Source organism: Salminus brasiliensis, chromosome 4 (assembly GCF_030463535.1).
Source record: "Salminus brasiliensis chromosome 4, fSalBra1.hap2, whole genome shotgun sequence".
Classification (NCBI taxonomy): Eukaryota; Metazoa; Chordata; class Actinopteri; order Characiformes; family Bryconidae; genus Salminus; species Salminus brasiliensis.
Genome location: NC_132881.1, coordinates 2,641,908 through 2,659,160, shown reverse-complemented (window position 1 = coordinate 2,659,160; position 17,253 = coordinate 2,641,908). Strand labels below are relative to the sequence as shown.

At 46.6% G+C, this 17,253-nt stretch overlaps 1 protein-coding gene across 1 annotated transcript in view; it reads left to right on the top strand.

Moving 5' to 3' along the window:
- The window catches only part of syne2b (spectrin repeat containing, nuclear envelope 2b), a 123,356-nt gene that overhangs the window by 16,370 nt on the left and 89,733 nt on the right, over window positions 1-17,253 (top strand). Inside the window, exons 15-38 of the mRNA XM_072677330.1 lie at window positions 615-711; window positions 1,004-1,203; window positions 2,015-2,179; window positions 2,639-2,776; window positions 3,667-3,768; window positions 3,887-4,063; window positions 5,064-5,222; window positions 5,337-8,141; window positions 8,244-8,378; window positions 8,905-9,101; window positions 9,862-9,949; window positions 10,312-10,391; window positions 10,481-10,598; window positions 10,687-10,832; window positions 11,575-11,725; window positions 12,751-13,346; window positions 13,441-13,608; window positions 13,728-13,878; window positions 14,217-14,375; window positions 14,554-14,721; window positions 14,818-14,919; window positions 15,890-16,093; window positions 16,646-16,856; window positions 16,979-17,091. Of these exons, the coding sequence (XP_072533431.1) occupies window positions 615-711; window positions 1,004-1,203; window positions 2,015-2,179; window positions 2,639-2,776; window positions 3,667-3,768; window positions 3,887-4,063; window positions 5,064-5,222; window positions 5,337-8,141; window positions 8,244-8,378; window positions 8,905-9,101; window positions 9,862-9,949; window positions 10,312-10,391; window positions 10,481-10,598; window positions 10,687-10,832; window positions 11,575-11,725; window positions 12,751-13,346; window positions 13,441-13,608; window positions 13,728-13,878; window positions 14,217-14,375; window positions 14,554-14,721; window positions 14,818-14,919; window positions 15,890-16,093; window positions 16,646-16,856; window positions 16,979-17,091 (6,630 nt within the window). The remainder of the gene's footprint in view (window positions 1-614; window positions 712-1,003; window positions 1,204-2,014; window positions 2,180-2,638; window positions 2,777-3,666; window positions 3,769-3,886; window positions 4,064-5,063; window positions 5,223-5,336; window positions 8,142-8,243; window positions 8,379-8,904; window positions 9,102-9,861; window positions 9,950-10,311; window positions 10,392-10,480; window positions 10,599-10,686; window positions 10,833-11,574; window positions 11,726-12,750; window positions 13,347-13,440; window positions 13,609-13,727; window positions 13,879-14,216; window positions 14,376-14,553; window positions 14,722-14,817; window positions 14,920-15,889; window positions 16,094-16,645; window positions 16,857-16,978; window positions 17,092-17,253) is intronic.

Below are 17,253 nucleotides of genomic sequence, written 5' to 3'. Positions count from 1 at the left end.
ACAAAATCAAGGGTATTAAAAAAGAGTTTCTTCCCCTGCTACTGTTGTTGTGACTGTCTCTACTGACCAGGGAAGAAGGCTGTCTACTAGATTTTGGAGGAGCATTGCTGTGAGGATTTGATTGCATTCAGCAACAGGAGTGTTAGTGAGGTCGGGATGTTGGTTAATGATCACCATCCCACCTCATCATCCAAACCCCAACTCCTCCCAAAATGTATTATATTGGATGGAACACCACCATCCATCATTTCAGAGAACCAGTTAGTTCCACAGCTCAATGCTGGGGGGCTTTATACCCCTCTAGCCCACGCCTGACATTAGGCAGTATAGTGCCAAAAGGTTTATGTAGTTTATCTGCTCTGGAGAGTCCTATTGGCAATGCTTCTTGCACATCTGTGTTAGCAATGGGTGCAATTTAAAGTTAGAAGTGGTGTCCACAAACATTTGGACATGTAGTGTGTGTATATATGTTAAACATCACTCTATGTGCTTAAACTAGATGTGGGTCTAGATCTGCTGCAGATAGGTATTTTTCATGATCAGTGTGTAAATATATATATATGTGTGTGTGTGTGTGTGTGTGTGTGTGTGTTCATGCTGGAATGTTCTGGTAGGAGACTGTCAGTAAGCAGGAACTGCCTTCATTGCTGCAAGGAGCTCTCTACAAACTGAAGCACATTGCCAGCAAATACACTAGCAAGTCTGCTCTGGGTAAGTTCAGCAGTACGTGATCATTGTATGTTAGTGATCACTGTATGTGTGTGTGTTACGTGCGCTACGAATGTTTGCGTGATGGCTGTGTGTGATAGCCCACTGAAACTGACTGATGAAGCTCTAGAGGATGGCTAACACAAACAGTGCGTTAACAGATGATCTACAGTCTCTAACTCAACACCAGCAAAGTGGAGCTACAAGTCAGGGGTTTCCGATAAAGTGGCCAGTTAAGGTGTAACTGCTATTGAAGTGCATTTATTAAATTCAGCTGGATTTCTCTCTCTGCTAGCGGGCGACTCCAGTCATGTGAGCCGTCAGGTGAAGGATTTGGAGGCGGAGACGGCAGGGACGCTCCAGGAGGTGAAGATGGTGAAAGGCACTATGGGACGTGTGCTGGCAGCCTGGGATTCCTACTGTGACACCTACAGTTCTCTGCACGCCTGGCTGGAGCAGGGAACTCAGACAAACCGGCATGGACATCGAGCTGAAGTACTCTCTACCACACATACAAATATATTTAAATAAACACAGAATATTATGAGCACCTACTTAATGGTCGGAATAGCCACCCCTGGACTGGACTGGCATGGACTGCAGTATTAGGTGATGGAAGGTGTTCATTACAGAGGTTAGCTGCTCCACAGTAGGACATTGATTGCTCTGTACCCTCTGCCATTAATGGCCCATGGGGCACCACTGTTATGCTGTTGGGAGGCACTCAATGTACAATACTCCATACATCCCTTCAGCGACACCCTTCGCCCGGTACCCTGTTAGACATCAGTCAATTCCTGTCCTTTCCCTGTGATGGCTTTGCACTCTGCAACAACTGACTGGTGTGCTCGCTTATTTATTTATGTGCTGCAAACCCAGCAAACAAGGTGACAAGGTGGTGACAACCTATTGTTTTGGTGCTGGCAATGTTAAAATGGGAATTTTGGGAAGTTGTTAACAGGTAGTCTTATGACCAAGAGGCAGTGTTATCTATTGAAGAGGTTGGGACAAGTTGGGACATTGTTGTTTGGAGAACGTAAACAGTGCAACCTTTATATAACATTAAATCTACGTCACAAGAAATCAGACAACATTGTCTGACAAAACCAGGGGTGGTCATAATATTTTGATATGATGCTTTGTATATATATAGTTACACACATACACACATATATATACAAAGCATCATATAAAAAAAATTATATATATATATATAATTTGGCCCATATGTGTGATATATATACAGGAAGTACCTAAAATCTTTGATTTCTGGGAGTAATAATGCGATATGTCTCTGACTTGTTAGGTGACGACAGTGATGATGTCAGAGTGGAGCTCTCGCCAAGCTCATCTGAACGAAGTGGCAAACTACCTGATTGAGATCACGGATCCACAAACCAGTCGGTCGCTTTCCGACGACCTCTGCAGGATCAACCTGCTGTGGGCCGACTTTGCCAGGAGGACACAGTTTGTAAGCTCATAATTCATAGATGTTTAACGTGTTAGCATCCAAAACTAAAAACATATGATTGAGAAAATATATAATAATATAAGATCTTACTGATGCAAACTGCTCCAAATGAGCTTGTGTGCTCACTTGGAAAAAAACATAGCACATCCAACAAGAGCAAAGCCTTGTACATCTTTTATACAGTAATGAAAAACATGATAGTTCACAGAATGCACTGATTACTCCTGTGCTCTAACACCTCTGGAGGCAGATTTACCTACATGTCGGGGCATGTGGAGGGAGGATCCCTAGTGAAGAATCTCAGAATCTGATGTATTTGAGAGTTGTTTTAATGCAGATGTTTTTGGTTCTGAAATCTGGTTGACATGACTCACTCAAGGCAGCTGTGGAATACTAAAATAGTATTAAATTAAAATTTAACAAAGTTGTTTAAACAGTGAGGCTTGATCTCTGTCCTAGGATCTTGTTGAACAGTCCAGTGTTGCTCCTGCAAGTCCTCAGACTCTGCAGTGTTTGGTCAGAGAGGCCAACCAGCTGCTGAAGGAACCAGTAGATGTTTTATCCGGCCCACTTCGCACTTACAGGAAGAGGTTGCAGGTACACTGTTTTGGCTTGTTCTCTGATGCTCATTTCCTGATTCATCAACCTCAATATTTCTTAGGATTTTAGAGGATTGAAATGTGAATGTCTTTTTACAGTTGTCTGTAATGGTCTCGCAAAAACCTTGCATCGCCAAAAATGCTTACAAGACATTTTCGCCTCTAATTGGGATCACCAATTACCCAACCCATGCATACCCCCCCTCCCCTACACAACCAGCCAGCGTCTCTTCCCCATCACCAGGCAACCCACGCATTCTGAGGAAAGCGCTGTGTACCCAGCTCTAATGCAGCAGTGCTGGCCAGCATTGCACTGGAGTGATGTGGGGAGAAAATGCCATCTACTCACCCTGGAGAGAGCAAGGCCAGTTGTGCTCTCTCGGGGCCCGGGCACAACTGGCCTTGCTCTCTCCAGGGTGGGTAGATAGCGAACTAGAGCAAACCTTATTCCACTGGACCCCTCTGCTGTAAAGAAACCTCTTAACCCCTAGATAAATGATTCAGATATTGATACGAACGGAAGCAGAAACTACCATGTAGTCTTTTAGCTTACCGGCTTTTGTGGAGTCCCACAGGGTTCTATTTTAGGGCTTATTGAACTGATAGAAATCATGACAGTAATGAAGTGCAGGATTACATAAAGGGTTTAAAGGGTTTAAGGGGCTGCCTTTCAATGGACGTCAATGCAATGGAAGTCATTTTGGAGCATTTTTATTGTTCAATTTTCAATACAATTTTGACACGATGTAAAGAACAACCTTTCTGTCAAAAAGTGAAAAACCGCACCGGAGATCCAACGTTTTTGTTGTATTATGTTAATTATAATGGTGAGCACAAGTTGACGAGAAGCATGACTGATGACTTAATGATGGTGTTTCTCTTTTCTAGTTCATGATGAACAAAATAAAGGATGTTGACCTGGACTCCGTCTCTCCTTCGCCTGAGTGCTCAGCTGAAACGCTGAACAGACTGAAACAGGCCATTCCCGAGGTGAATATGAAAACCCAACCACATCTCACCTCGTGTCATAAACACCACATAGATAAGGATACTTGATCTGTTAGAATGTGATCTTCTCACGTGTTTGTGTTTGTGTTCATGTGCTCAGGTGCTGCAGACACTCTGCGAGGCCATGCAGGTGTGTGAGGAGTTGCAGCAGAGCGTGAGTGGCCTGGACGGGCGTCTGGCTGAACTTCTGCACTGGGAGGCTGAAGCCAGAGTGTTTTATCAGCTCCTAAAGGAAAGAGCACACAAACATCAAAGAGGGCAAGACGCAAGCACCCGGGTAATTCCTTCCTCTGTTCCTGAGAATGATGTTTTGGTTACCTTGCTCTTTGTGGTTCTCATGGCGCTTTCAGGATGCAGGGTTTTAAGGCGCCGTCAACACGCTCGGCACCTGGTGAAATGAGTAAATAAGAGATAGCATGTTAACTGTAAAGGTGCATTTCCTGAGGGTAACACATCATGGTTGCACAGCTTAGGTGTTTTTTGTAAGGTGGTTGCCATGGTATACTGGGTAGTTGCTTTTAAGGCTGCTAGATGGTTACTGTGGTGCTGCTCTCTCATATAGATGACATGGTGTTCCGACGTAGTTGCAAGATGGGTGATATAGCGTTGCAAGGTGGATGCAACGGTGTTGCTAATTGGTTGCTATGGTGTTGCCTGGTAATTGCTAGGTGGTTGCTAGGCAGTTACTATGGTATCACAGGTAGTTGCTATGGTGTTGCAAGGTGGTTGCTATGGTGTTGCTAGGTGGTTGCTGTGGTATCCTAGGTGGTAGCTGTAATGTTGCCAAGTGGTTGCCAGGTAGTTGCTAGATGGTTACTATGTTGCTGCTCGGTGGTGGCTCTGGTATCCTATATTGTTTCTATGGTGTTGCTTAGTGGTTGCTAGGCAGCTGCTGTGTTATTGCAGGTGGTCCATATGAGGTTGGTCATATTTGTTGCTATGCGGTTGCTGTGTTATCCCAGGTGGTAGCTATGATTTTGGCAAATGATTGCTAGGTGGTTACTATAGTGCTTCTCTGGTATACCTCATGGTTGCTATGGTGCTGCTTAGTGGTTGCTAGGTATTGCAGGTGGTTGCTAAAATAGTTAATTTGGTAGCACTAGGTAGCTGCTATGGTATTCCAGGTGATAGCTCTGATGGTGCCAAGTGGCTGTATGTGTTGCTAGGTGGTTGCTATGGAACTGGTTAGTGGTTGCCTCAGAACTGTCTCAAATTAGTGCCCCCAACCTCACTACATCTGGTCCTGGGTGACTATTTCTGTCTTTCCTTTCTTTCAGTTACTGATTTCTCGAGGCCTGCAGCTCGAGGGTCAAGTGGTGATGGAGGAACAGGACCTGCAGGTGATGGTGATGTCGGGGCAGAAGAACTCACCTCTGCAGTACCTCCTCGCCTCAACCATGCAGGACCGAGTTCGGGCCGCTGTTGCACAATCGCAGGTCTGTCTTTAAACATTGATAAACATGCAAGTCAACCAAGACCAAGATGGGCTGGTGGTTTGATTAGTACTCGCTTCATTCCTGCTGAACCCTGCCATGTACATTTCTCAACAGGAAGCTGTAGGGATGCTCAGTTCTTTGGGAGCTCGCAGAGACAGAAGCCCTACAGGCCATCAGCCTCCACAAAAGATCTTTGTCCAGGAGAAGGAGACAGAAAATCAGAAGTCTCAAACAAGCAGCACCACCCAGCCTTCCCTTGCCTCTGAAAATGCAGACCAAGCAGACTCCCAGCATACTGACCAAGCTGCTGTTTCTCAAACTCAACCTCAAGTTCAGCCTGTGCCTATGATTGTTGTGCAAGAATACCAAGAGGAGAAGAAGAGTTCTCCTCAACAAGCCTACACTCAAACTCAAGCACTGTCTCAAGAGTCAACGGAAGACTCCCAACATCAGGGTAAATCTAAGGGCCATGGCCAAGCACAGCCAGTGGCCAAAGATCAGGCAAAAGCTGAGACAATACATGAATCTAAGAAGCAAGAACAACGTGATCCTAAAGGAGCGGTTAAGACGTCTACGGTGCAGCAGGTACCAAAACCACAAACTCCGCTGAGTTCACAACAGGCACAACCGGACATTCAGCAACAGACTCGGCATCAACAGCAGCATGTGCAAGTGCAGCCACAGGGTGCAAGCCAACAGCCGTCTCCACCCCAGCAGCCAGTTAAAGTACGGAAGTCTCAGGCACGTTCAGAGAATAGACCTTGGATTCAGAAGAAGGTCCAAGCAGACGTTTTGGCCATTGCTCATCCTGTGACAGAGGACAACGGTAAAGTGATTTCTGAAGCACAGTCACAGTCCACAGTAACTACCATGGTTGCAACTGATGGAAGCCAAGTTCAGGTCAAAATGGTTACTCAGACTCAAGCTAAACTGAGTAAAGAGCAGCATCAACAGTCTATGGCAAAACCAAGAGTGGGTCAAATTGAACAACAGCAACCTGTCTCAGAACCCAAAGGAAGTCCGGTCCAGCAACAACAGCTTGTGAAACAAGATGAACTGGATCAGGTCCAGGAACAGCAACCTGTAATGCAAGCCAAAGTGAGTCAGGTCCAGCAGCAGCAACCTGTGATGCAAGTCAAAGTGAGTCAGGTCCAGCAGCAGCAACCTCCAGCCCAAATGCTGCCAAAAGCACACCCACAAGCTATGGCATCAACTAAGCCAATGAAACAGCCTCAACCCATTATGGCAAGTCCAGTAGAAGTGATGATCCAACAGCATCCGTTACCACAGACAACTGCATTCATTCAGACACTAACTGTGACCCAGAAGAAACCAGAGGCACAAACTACACAGCAAGTCCAACCACAACCCATGTCCCCAATTCGTCCACAAGTCATGGTCCAAAGGCAACCACCAGCCATGGCTCAGGCCCAACTCCCAGTTATGTCTAAAAGTCAGCAAGAGCTTAAAGAAATGGGAGAAGCTCAACAAAACTTGACCCAGACCGAAAGGCATCCTCCAGTACTCACACAGCCCCAGATAATGACCCAAAGTCAGGCACGACATTCTGTACCTCAGGATCAATTACAGCCTGCCACAATAGCACCTGCTCAGCCCAGAAGGACAGCCCCTATCCAACCACGAATCATCACCATGCCTCAAAGTCCACCACAAATCCAAGTTCCACCTCAATCCCAAATAATGGTAATAGGTCAGGCTCAAGCTAATTTTCAGCTTAAACCCCAAAGTGTAGTGCAACCACAGGTGCCTGTCCAGCATCCACAGTGGAGGCCAGTTTCCCCTGAGGTAGTCGCTCATCCAGGCTATTATGAGGTCCAGGCCCAGGGACTAATGCAAGCCCAACCATATCCACCATCTCAGCAATGGGCATCGTTAGGAGGACGTTCCATGACCCAGACTTACTCCAGTGTCCAGAGCTTAGGTCAAGTGCAAGTCCAGCCTCATTCTCAGTCCCAGATGTACCCGAATGTTCAAATGCAACCACAGCAGTGGGGCTCTATAAGACCTGAACCGCTGTCACCGCCTTATGCACAAATGAGACCTCGAAGCCCAGTTCAGCTAATCGCTCCATCACAGCACTGGAGACCTGTCAGACCTGAGGTGATCAGCCATAGTTACCAGAGGGTTCAAACGCAAGACCAGGGATCCGTATCTCAGTACCCGCATGCTCAACATCAGGCACATCTGAGACCACAAAGCCCTCCTCAGCACTGGGGGCCTGTCCAGCCGGGGCCACAATCCCAAGTTCAGTCTCAGAAAATGATTCAGAAAGTCTCTCAACCAGTGGCTCACCAGCCATGGTCACCACCATCATCTCAAGCCCCAGTAAGATCCCAAGGTCTGGCTCCACAGCAAGCTCAAGTTCGACAGCAACAGCTGGCACATAACAAAGCTGAAGCTCCATCTCAAGTTCAAAGCCAAACTCCCCAGATGCAGCCTCAAGTTCAAAGCCAAACTCCCCAGACGCAGCCTCAAGTTCAAAGCCGAACTCCCCAGACGCAGCCTCAAGTTCAAAGCCAAACTCCCCAGATGCAGCCTCAAGTTCAAAGCCAAACTCCCCAGACGCAGCCTCAAGTTCAAAGCCAAACTCCCCAGACACAACCTCAAGTTCAAATTCAAGTTCGAAGCCAAGCTCCCCAGACACAACCTCAAGTTCAGGTTTCACAAAAGCTGCAGTCTTCAGTGTCGGAGCAGGCCCCACAGTCAGCTCCTCGGATCAAACCACCATCCCTGGCCCAGGCTCCCCCTCAAGCCTATACGGAGGCTTATGCCAAAGCACAAGCCCTGGCTAGGAACAGATTTGAGGAGGCCAAGCATTGCCTCCAAGAACATATTCTAGAAGCAATCAACATCTTCAAGGACAAAAGGATAACTGAGGAGCAGGCGTTGGCCAAAGAAGTAAGCTTGCTTTGCTTTGAGTACCCTGCATTCATTTGTGAGTGGCCTTGAATGTGTACTTAGATCAGGTTCATGAAGATATTGCATGTGAATGTTTTCCAGGAAACCCTCAAAGCCCTGGATGCTGAGCTTTTGGGAGAGTTCCTGCGGGCTGCTGAAGTAATGGAAGCTTTCTGCACCCCATCCCAGCTCCAGGACATGGAGTTCTTTGCCCAGTCAGTCAGAACACAGTGGGAGGTAGGCTCCTTGTGTTTTTCTTGGTCTTTGGGCATCTTGTTGTTTCATTCTTGAGATTGGCTGGTGTGGCCAGATGTACCCGAATGTTCAGATGCAACCACAGAAGGTGGGCCAGGTGACTAATGCCAGGTATAAACTGAGCCTCAAAACTCAAATGTCTGCTCAGATTTCATAAAAAGCTTCTACACTTAGGGCAATGTGTTGTTAAAAGCAGGACAAATGTACAAGTGTAAGAATCAGACACACTTTGACAAGAACCAAACTGTGGTGTTCTAGACGACTGGGTCATCAGAACATCTCCAAAACATCAGGCAGGGTTTGTCTGGTATGCAGTGGTCAGTACCTATTAAAAGTGCTCCAAGGAAGAACAACCGGTAAACCAGCGACAGGGTCATGGGTATTCCATGATGCTCATGGAAGCCCCACCTCACTTAACTTAACTGTACTGCCTAAGTACTAATGAAGTCCTTCAACTTGAAGTGCTTCATCTGATCCTCCCCATATCTCCCCATTCACGCACCTCCAGGCCTGTTTTTCTGATGATGGCAGTCTGGTTCAGGCTGGGCAGCAGCTGGAGGCCTTGAAGGAGCTTTGTGACACCTTGAGCCCAGAGGACGCCCACAGGCTGGCACAAGCTCAGCTCCGAGAGTGTGAGAAAAGACTCGCTGCCATCCAGCGTCAGTTCAGCGGAGACCGGGACACTCCACCACCACCAGACGCTGGGTAAGACAGAGACAAAAAAGAAGCCAAAAGAGAATGCTAGACTGTAGTCTGGGACAATTTGAGTCTGAACCTGACAGTAACTCAAAAAAAATCTTCAGAAGCTGACTACAGCTACTACCTGACTACAAAAAAGCCTAGTAAAATTTCTCCTAAACCCAACTATTGAATAAAAAAATTCGAACTGTACCCGACTCTATCTAAAACAAATCCACCAAGACATTTTAAGCGGTTTCAGTTGCTTTCTGATGAAATTCCTTCTGATCCTCCAGAACTTTACAACCCTCCTGAACGCAACTACAACTTTAAATTCGACAGTAGAAATATGGCTCCTGAACCTGACCTTCCAACGTTAAGAAATTGAGACTGTATCTCAAAAAAATCCAACTGTACTCCAACAGAATTCCTCCTGAACCCGACTGTAGCCTAAAAAAATCCAACTGTAGCCAAACAGAATTCCTCCTGAACCCGACTGTAGCCTAAAAAAATCCAACTGTACTCCAACAGATTTCCTCCTGAACCCAACTTATAGCTTAAAAAAATATAATTGAAGTTAAGTAAATTCCCTCTGAGTCGGAATATTGTTTTGGGGAAAAAATCCAAAAACCCGACTACTTAACTAAAAAAAAGTCCAACTGTAGTTCAATAATATTTCTCCTGAATTTGACAGTTGTTCTAACAAATTCTGTCTCTGCTGTTTGAAATCTGCTGACATATTCCAGACTCTCATTTACCTTTTGTTCATTTCCCCCCTCTGTGCCAGAATTCCCATGGAACAGAAAAAAGAGTCCTCACCACCAAAAATGTTCACAGCTTCTGTGGAGAAAACTTCAGAAACAACCGCTCCAGAGGTACTGATGAACAGCCAGATCTTGGACACTGAGTGTGTAAATGCTTATGCTGAGCCGGCCCAAGGCATCAGCCATAGTTGGCTCACCAATACTAGGTTAATCAATTTCTGCTGCTGGCTGCTGCCACTGTTGGGCAAATGCAGACAATGCTAATAATAGTGGGTACGTTACACACACAGTGCAGCCTATGGAATGATGAAGCATCTGATGCTGAGGTGGTGGTACTGGGGGGGCCCCAAATGAAAATCTTCTTAGAGCCCCATGAAGGCTTGGGCCAGTCCTGAGCAGCTGCTAGAAGAACCCTTGTGGTTTGGAGTTTGTGAATGTTGATCAGCAGCACTGATGTACAGGTTGCATTGCAGGTCGCTCCGGTCTCAACCCAGCGGCCCAAACCCGTGGACAGGAAGGAGATAATGAAGCAGACGAGCACGGAGGAGGACAGGTACATCAGGCCCGAGTGAAGCTGATTGTTGAAATGTGCTTGTGTTTCTTAGCGTAGCGGCTTGACTTGTTGCTGGTGACCTTTTGCAGGTACAGAAGCTCCAGGTTTGCCCTTCAAGCTCAGCTGAACAGGAATGAGCAGAGCATGCTGGGAGACCGGCCTTCAGAATCAGCCACGGACCTGAGAAAGCGGCTCAGAGAATTAAAGGTACGGCCAAGCTGGTCCGGACTCCTGGAACAACAGGATTCCACGTTTTCCCGAATACGTTTTCATGCTCTGACTTTTTGTGCTTCAGGCTCTGAGAGACGAGACGGAGTCTCTGTGGGCGGAGTATGAGCTGCAGTGCTCCCAGTGTGTCCAGTTCAATGAAAGAGGGGTGGAGCAGGACCGGGCTGAGCTCACGCTCAAGTGCAGAGAACAGAGAGCTCAGCTGCAGAGCAGGTACGCTCTAGAACCTTCAGTTACCAGGGTCCTGGGGTCATAAATACTCTGATGCAGATTCTACACTGTGGACAAAAGTATAGGGACACCTGGTTATTCATTGTTTCTTCTCAGAAAAAAGGAGTCTGTCCTACTTATGTTGGAGCAACTGTCTTTACTGTTTAGGGAAAGCTTTTTACTACATTTTAGAGCATTGCTATTAGGATTTGATTGCATTCAGCGACAAGAGCATTAATGAGGTCAGGATGTTGGATGATCCCCACCCCACCTCATCCCCAACTCCCCAACTCATCCCCAATTCATCTCAGAAGTACTGAATGGAGCACCGTCCATCATTCCAGAGAGCAAAGATCTTCCACAGCTCCACAACTCAATGCTGGGGGGCTTTATACCCCTCTAGCCCATGCCTGGCATTAGGCAGCATGGTGCCAATAGGGTCATAATATTAACTGCTCCAGAGAGTCCTATTGTATTGGCAGTACTTCTCTACAGGGACTATTTGCACATCAGTGGGGGCAACTTAAAGTAACTAAATACACTCATTAGAAGGGGTGTCCACAAACATTTGGACATATAGTGTATACAATGGAGGCACAAGGCTCTGATTAAGCTCAATGCGTTGCTTTCATTACAGCTCCAGGATCACAAGATCTACTCAAACCACAGTGTTCTGCAGCAGCCATCATGTGCCTTGGCTCTGAGCGTGTGTGTATGTGTGTTTATGATCTGTGCTCTTTCTCAGGGTTGATTCTCTGGGTTCTGCTCTGGAGCTCATGGATTCTATCGAGCACCACATTGCCGAGATTTCCGAGCACCTCGACAAGTTCATCAAAGAACCCAAAGACGTTAAAGGATACACACTGGTTAACAGCAACGTCCTCAAAGAGGTTAAGGTAGGACATGCCACTGTCCTGGTGTGGTTCCCCTTCTGCGTCTTGGCTCCTCATCCTGGTGCCCTTAGGGAGCTTTCCTGCCACTGTTACCCTCAGTTCTCAGTTCAGAGACTCTTTGGGGGTCTCTCCACAGATTGTGGATGATGTTTAGGCAGGTAGCAGTGGTACAAGAGGGTGTGCAGCTGGTCTGGCATGGGTGGTGGTGGGGGAATCGTGGTCGGACTGGTAGGTGGCAGCTGGTCTGACTCAGGTAGAGGGGACCCCCAGTGATCAGTCTTCCAGCAGGTCGGGCTGGATGAGTGGGTTAACTCAGAGAAGGTAAAGAGCCAGAGGTAGTTCTGAATGGATTTGTGGAGAGAGCCTGCACCTGGTGATCTGGAGTGCCCAAACTTTTGAATGCTTTTTTGCATACTACATTGTTTGTTTATTTACCCAAAGTAGTGTCTCCTCCAATGACATATAATGCTTCCGAAACTGAGATGGTGAGGGCGGACACATGCCTCCTCCAACACATGAGCAACCAGCCACCGCCAATGTCACCAGGCAACCAAAGTGCTCTGAGGAAAGCACCTAGTTCCCCAGCTTACAGATGCCTCTGCCAGCTAGTGCCACACTGCAGTGATGTGGGAAGAGAGCGATCAGTCTACCCACTTGTAGAGAGCTTGGCTAGTTGTGCTCTCACAGGCTTCGGCTGCTGATGGCAGGCAGAATAACCTTGGATTCGAACCAGTGATTCTTGCAAATTGAATGGTTTCCTGGCATTTGTGCAGGAACTTTGGGGACACCAAAAGAATGTATTACATAAAGAAGTCCTCAGTCTGAATGTCAAGACTGAGGACAATATTGATTTTATGCTATTCTGTAGAGGGACAAACTATTGACAGCAATGTGTAAATACTCCTATTCTTTTTAGACTCAATAGTTTAGTGCCCTCTAGTGGTCTGATCAACCTGAGATTGTTCAGCAGAAATTTTCCTCACTCTAATTTGTGCTGCATTAGACCTGTCTTGCTTTGTCCTTTCCAGGACTTGGATGAGAGCATCCAGACACAGATGGACCGCCTGTCACGATTCGACTCAGAGCCCAGCAACCTTGACCTGCGGGACCGTTCCCCTCTGACTCAGGTGGTGTTGACCCACCGCTCCAGCCTGGACCATCTCCGGCAGCAGGTCCGCAAAAGCGACGCAGCAGCCCGTGCTCTGGAGCGCTTCCTCATGTCCCTGCGCACTGTCGACCAGGACATCTCGTTTGTACAGGGCGTCCCCTGCAGTGACGTGGCGGAACTGCAGGACAGCAGGGGTAAACTGTCTCTGATCAGGAAGGGTGTGGGGAGCCTGAAGGATAAGGCGCCGCAGCTAGACATGCTGCTGGGTGGAGCCAGGCTGGAGGTGACCAGGGAGGGGCATGCAGCCTCGTGTCTGGACATGGTGGGAGCGCTGGTGCAGCGGGCGGAGGATGCAGAAGACCGCCTGATGATCCGGCAGGAGGAGCTGCGAAAGGAGCAACAGAGTCAGGGCCTCAGGCTAAGGAGGAAGACTCTGCTGGCTGAGCTGAGGAAGGTGCAGGGGGCGGCAGAGAAACAGGGGCTAAAGGAGCCCACCATGCCGGCTGTGCAGCAGAGGTGTGTTGTTCACTCTGAAACCCACAGGGGATCTATAATGTGTTTAGTTAACTGAAAGTGTGTATGTGTGTGTTTCTGTGTGTGTGTTTGGTAGAATACGTGCCCTGTGTGATTTGGAGATGCAGATTAACGCCCTTCGTCCAGAGTTCCAGACCATCAGGGGAAGTGACTCTAAAGTTACCCCAGATACGGAGCATCGTGGGCTGGGAGGGGACGAGCTGGACTCCCTCTGGGAGGAGATGGAGAGAGCTGTGACTGACAGGTGAACGGAAATGCTGCTCATAGAGGGTCAGACGTCTCCACCTCTCCACCACTCAGAACATATTTATACATATACACATATTTGTGTGTGTGTGTGTGTGTGTGTGTGGTGTTTGACAGACAAGAGCAGTGCAGCAGGTTAATGGAGCTACTAAAGAAGTTCCAGAGCTGCCGCAGCTACCTGGGCGGCACCCTCCAGAAGGCGGAGCAGACTGTGAGTGAGCAGGCCTCCTACATGAGTAAAGACAGCCTGCAGCGCCTCATAACCAAGGTGGGCCACAGTTCACCGTCTAACACTCAGTAACACCCTGTACCACTTGTTAAGGCACAAGGAAGGTGTTTCTAATAAAGTGGCCAGGAAGTGGAAGCACAGGGTAGGTGTTTCTTAAAAAATTGGCCAGTGAGTGGAAGCACAGGGTAGGTGTTTCTAATAAAGTGGCCAGTAAGTGGAAGCACAAGCAAGATATTTCTAATAAAGTGGCCAGTGAGTGAAAGCACAGAGTAGGGGTTTCTAATAAAGTGGCCAGCGAATATAATAGCTCAGTATGTTTTTCCCACTAGAGGTCACCTGCAGTACGGATTGTGCTCATACTGAAATCTTGTTTTCAGCTTTGTGGAATAAAGGACGATTTGAGCAGTTTGGGTCCGAAGATGGAAGACTTTCGGAATGTGTGCCGGCAGCTGCAGTCTCAGCTGAAGAAGATCCCTGACTGCTCGGAAACGCCGTTTGAAAGTGAGGCAGATGCTCTGGTGGACTCTTGGTTGGATGTAAGTGGGTTAAAATCAATACTCCTAAACCCAGATTTACACATTTTCCCCTTACTCCATGTCTAGTCCTTCAGCCAAGTCGTTTACTTATTATGTAAATGATGTAAATATGTTTTCCCACTGAACCACTCCTTTCAAAGGAATGTTAGGAAATTAGGAGTTGTGTCCTGCTGTGTAGGTTTCAGAGAAGACGGACACCTATATGGATAACCTGCGCGTGGGTTTGGAGGTGTGGGAGAAGCAGCTGATTCTGGGCGGAGAGCTGGAGGCCTGGGCTGCTGCTAAACTCAACCTGCTCGCCCAATCTCACACGTTTACCACTGAAACGGAGGTCCTGCATATGAAGGTCCGGAAAAAGATGCCCACCCCTCTAGACGTATCTGTTAAGCGGTTTGCCTCTCCATTGTTTCTTTTAGTAATACTAGTGTTTTTATTTTGTTAGGAGGAGATCCAGACGCAGGAGGAGAATATCAAGCGTTTCCACAGGAAGTCTCTGGAGATCCAAGACCTTTTGCAGAGCAAAGAGGCTCCACTGGAGCTACAGGTCATTTCTCATTCTGTCCTGACTTCATTGTTGCTTGCGCAGTAATACACAAGAGTGTTGGAGTGCTGTACTGAGGGATATAGGTGGGCAGGCTGGCAGGAGATAAGGACACCAGTGGCAGTATTTCAGAGTATAGCATGAGCTAATTCCACTCCCCAGTTTTAGTGCTGTTTTTGAATGCTGAGGAAGGGTCACATACAGCTCCCTGTTCGGTCCTGGAGGGCCTGGTGGTCAAGCACACCTGAGTCAGCTCACCTGTTAATTGCCAGGTTTAGTAGGTCTGTGCTGGAATCTGGCCCCAGTTGCCCACCCTTGGTTAAAGGAATACTCCAAACCTAGCCTCTGTCTGCTGGACCCTCACTCACTACAATACACAACCATGGCTCACGGAAAACACACTACGGACAATAATGAAAATATTTCTTTTTAACTCACACATACACTCACATACAGATAAATATGTACATATGTATATGTGTGTATGTGTGTGTGTGTATATATATATATATATATATATATATATATATATATATATATATATATATATATATATATATATACACACACACACACAGACACGCACTATTTCATCTCTGTATATATATTTGTATTTTGTATTTTTTTTGCTTATTTTCATATTTTTATATTTTATTCTTTAACTTAAATGTAACTTATTCTATTTTTATTTTCTTCATTTTTATTCTATTTTTCTTTTGCACTTTTGCACTTTACTTCATTAAGTTAAGGTTTAGTTAAGTTTAAATGTAGATTTTTATTGTATAGCTTGATGTGGGCAGACTGTCAAAAAAGCATTTCACTGCAAGTTATACTGTGTATGACTATGTATGTGACAAATAAAATTTGATTTGATTTTTTTGATTTGATTTGCATTTGTGTCATACCGTCAGTTCCAGCAGACAAGAATTTCAGCATATTTCCAGGATATCTCACTCTTTCTTTCTTGCCTCAGGTGATGGAGACGGGTCTCAAGAAGAAGATAGAGGAAGTAAAGGAGGTGTTTTCCGGCTGCACGGAAGTCTTCCAAGAGCTACTGACTGTCCGAGCCCACCTGGTTCAGAGGATCAATGCCTGTCGATCCGCCATCCAGAGAATCCAGGCCTCAGTGAGCGCGGTCACTGCAGACGATACAGCTCATCTACAACAGCAGTTACAGGTACCACTCCAACCAGCGGCATTCACCTACAGTCAGGAAACTAAACTGCACATTTAACAGTCCTAGTAAAAACAGGCAGAAGGGTTTCACAGCTTGTGAATGAAAATCGCTTCCAGACTGAGAACTGCTTCTAGAGGTCCGTGCAGGTCCTTCACCACCAATTTCTGATAGAGCACTCCGCAAGGAACTGCAGACCATCCACATATGGACCAAAGTGGCATGCAAAGAGGACTTTGCTGACTTCTGCTCACGAATGAGGAGAATAGGAAGGATTTCCTGTAGACAGGGATTTTTGCCACTGCTGACCCGTATAACCATATGTTTTTTTGTCCAGGGAGATAAGAACTGTTGGTACCGGATGTCAAATCAAGGAGCCTGTCAAGCACACCTAGCAGTTAAATGTGTTTTTAATGATTGGGATTTCACTTGTCCCCCAGGACAATTACGATTGCAATCTCATCTGGTCACAAGTGTAAACAGAATCTGGTCAATGATGAGGTGCAAATGGTCAGAAGCTCCTTCTGATCTTTTACCACTTCCATTGTCCTGTAGGACCTTACTGAGGAGCTTTTGGATCAGGAGGACCAGGCAGACTCTTTGATGAAGGAAGTCACTCTTATGTCCAGCGTGACTGGACCTCAAGCCATCGAGGCACTGACCAATGACTGCAAGCGTCTGAAAGACAGCGTGACAACAACGCAGGAGCTCATCGGTCAGAAGAAAGAGCAGGGGGAGAAGAGCTTCCTCGTCCAGTCCATTAAAGGTAAGGGTGATCTTGTCCCACAGAGACCTTTAAATATTGTATTATATTGTATTATATTGATTTTTGTTTTTTTGTTTTTTCAATCAGCATCGTCCTTTTGTTGTTGTTGTTTTTTGGTTTAGATGAGTGGCAGCTGTTTGAGGACTGGCTCCAGGATGTGCAGCTGTCTGTGAACGAGTGCTTCGAGAACCCAGAGAGGAGGCAGGACGTGGAGGCGTCCATGCAGAGACTACAAGTGGGTGGTGAACCTTTATTTGATACAGTTGTGTCTCACCTTGGAGACATTTTTCAGTTAATAAATCATACCCACCAGCTTTTATATTACATAAATAAATAAATTAATTAGTTAATTAAACTAGGTGGCACAAACCAATCCCTGCCCATCCAATAAACACCA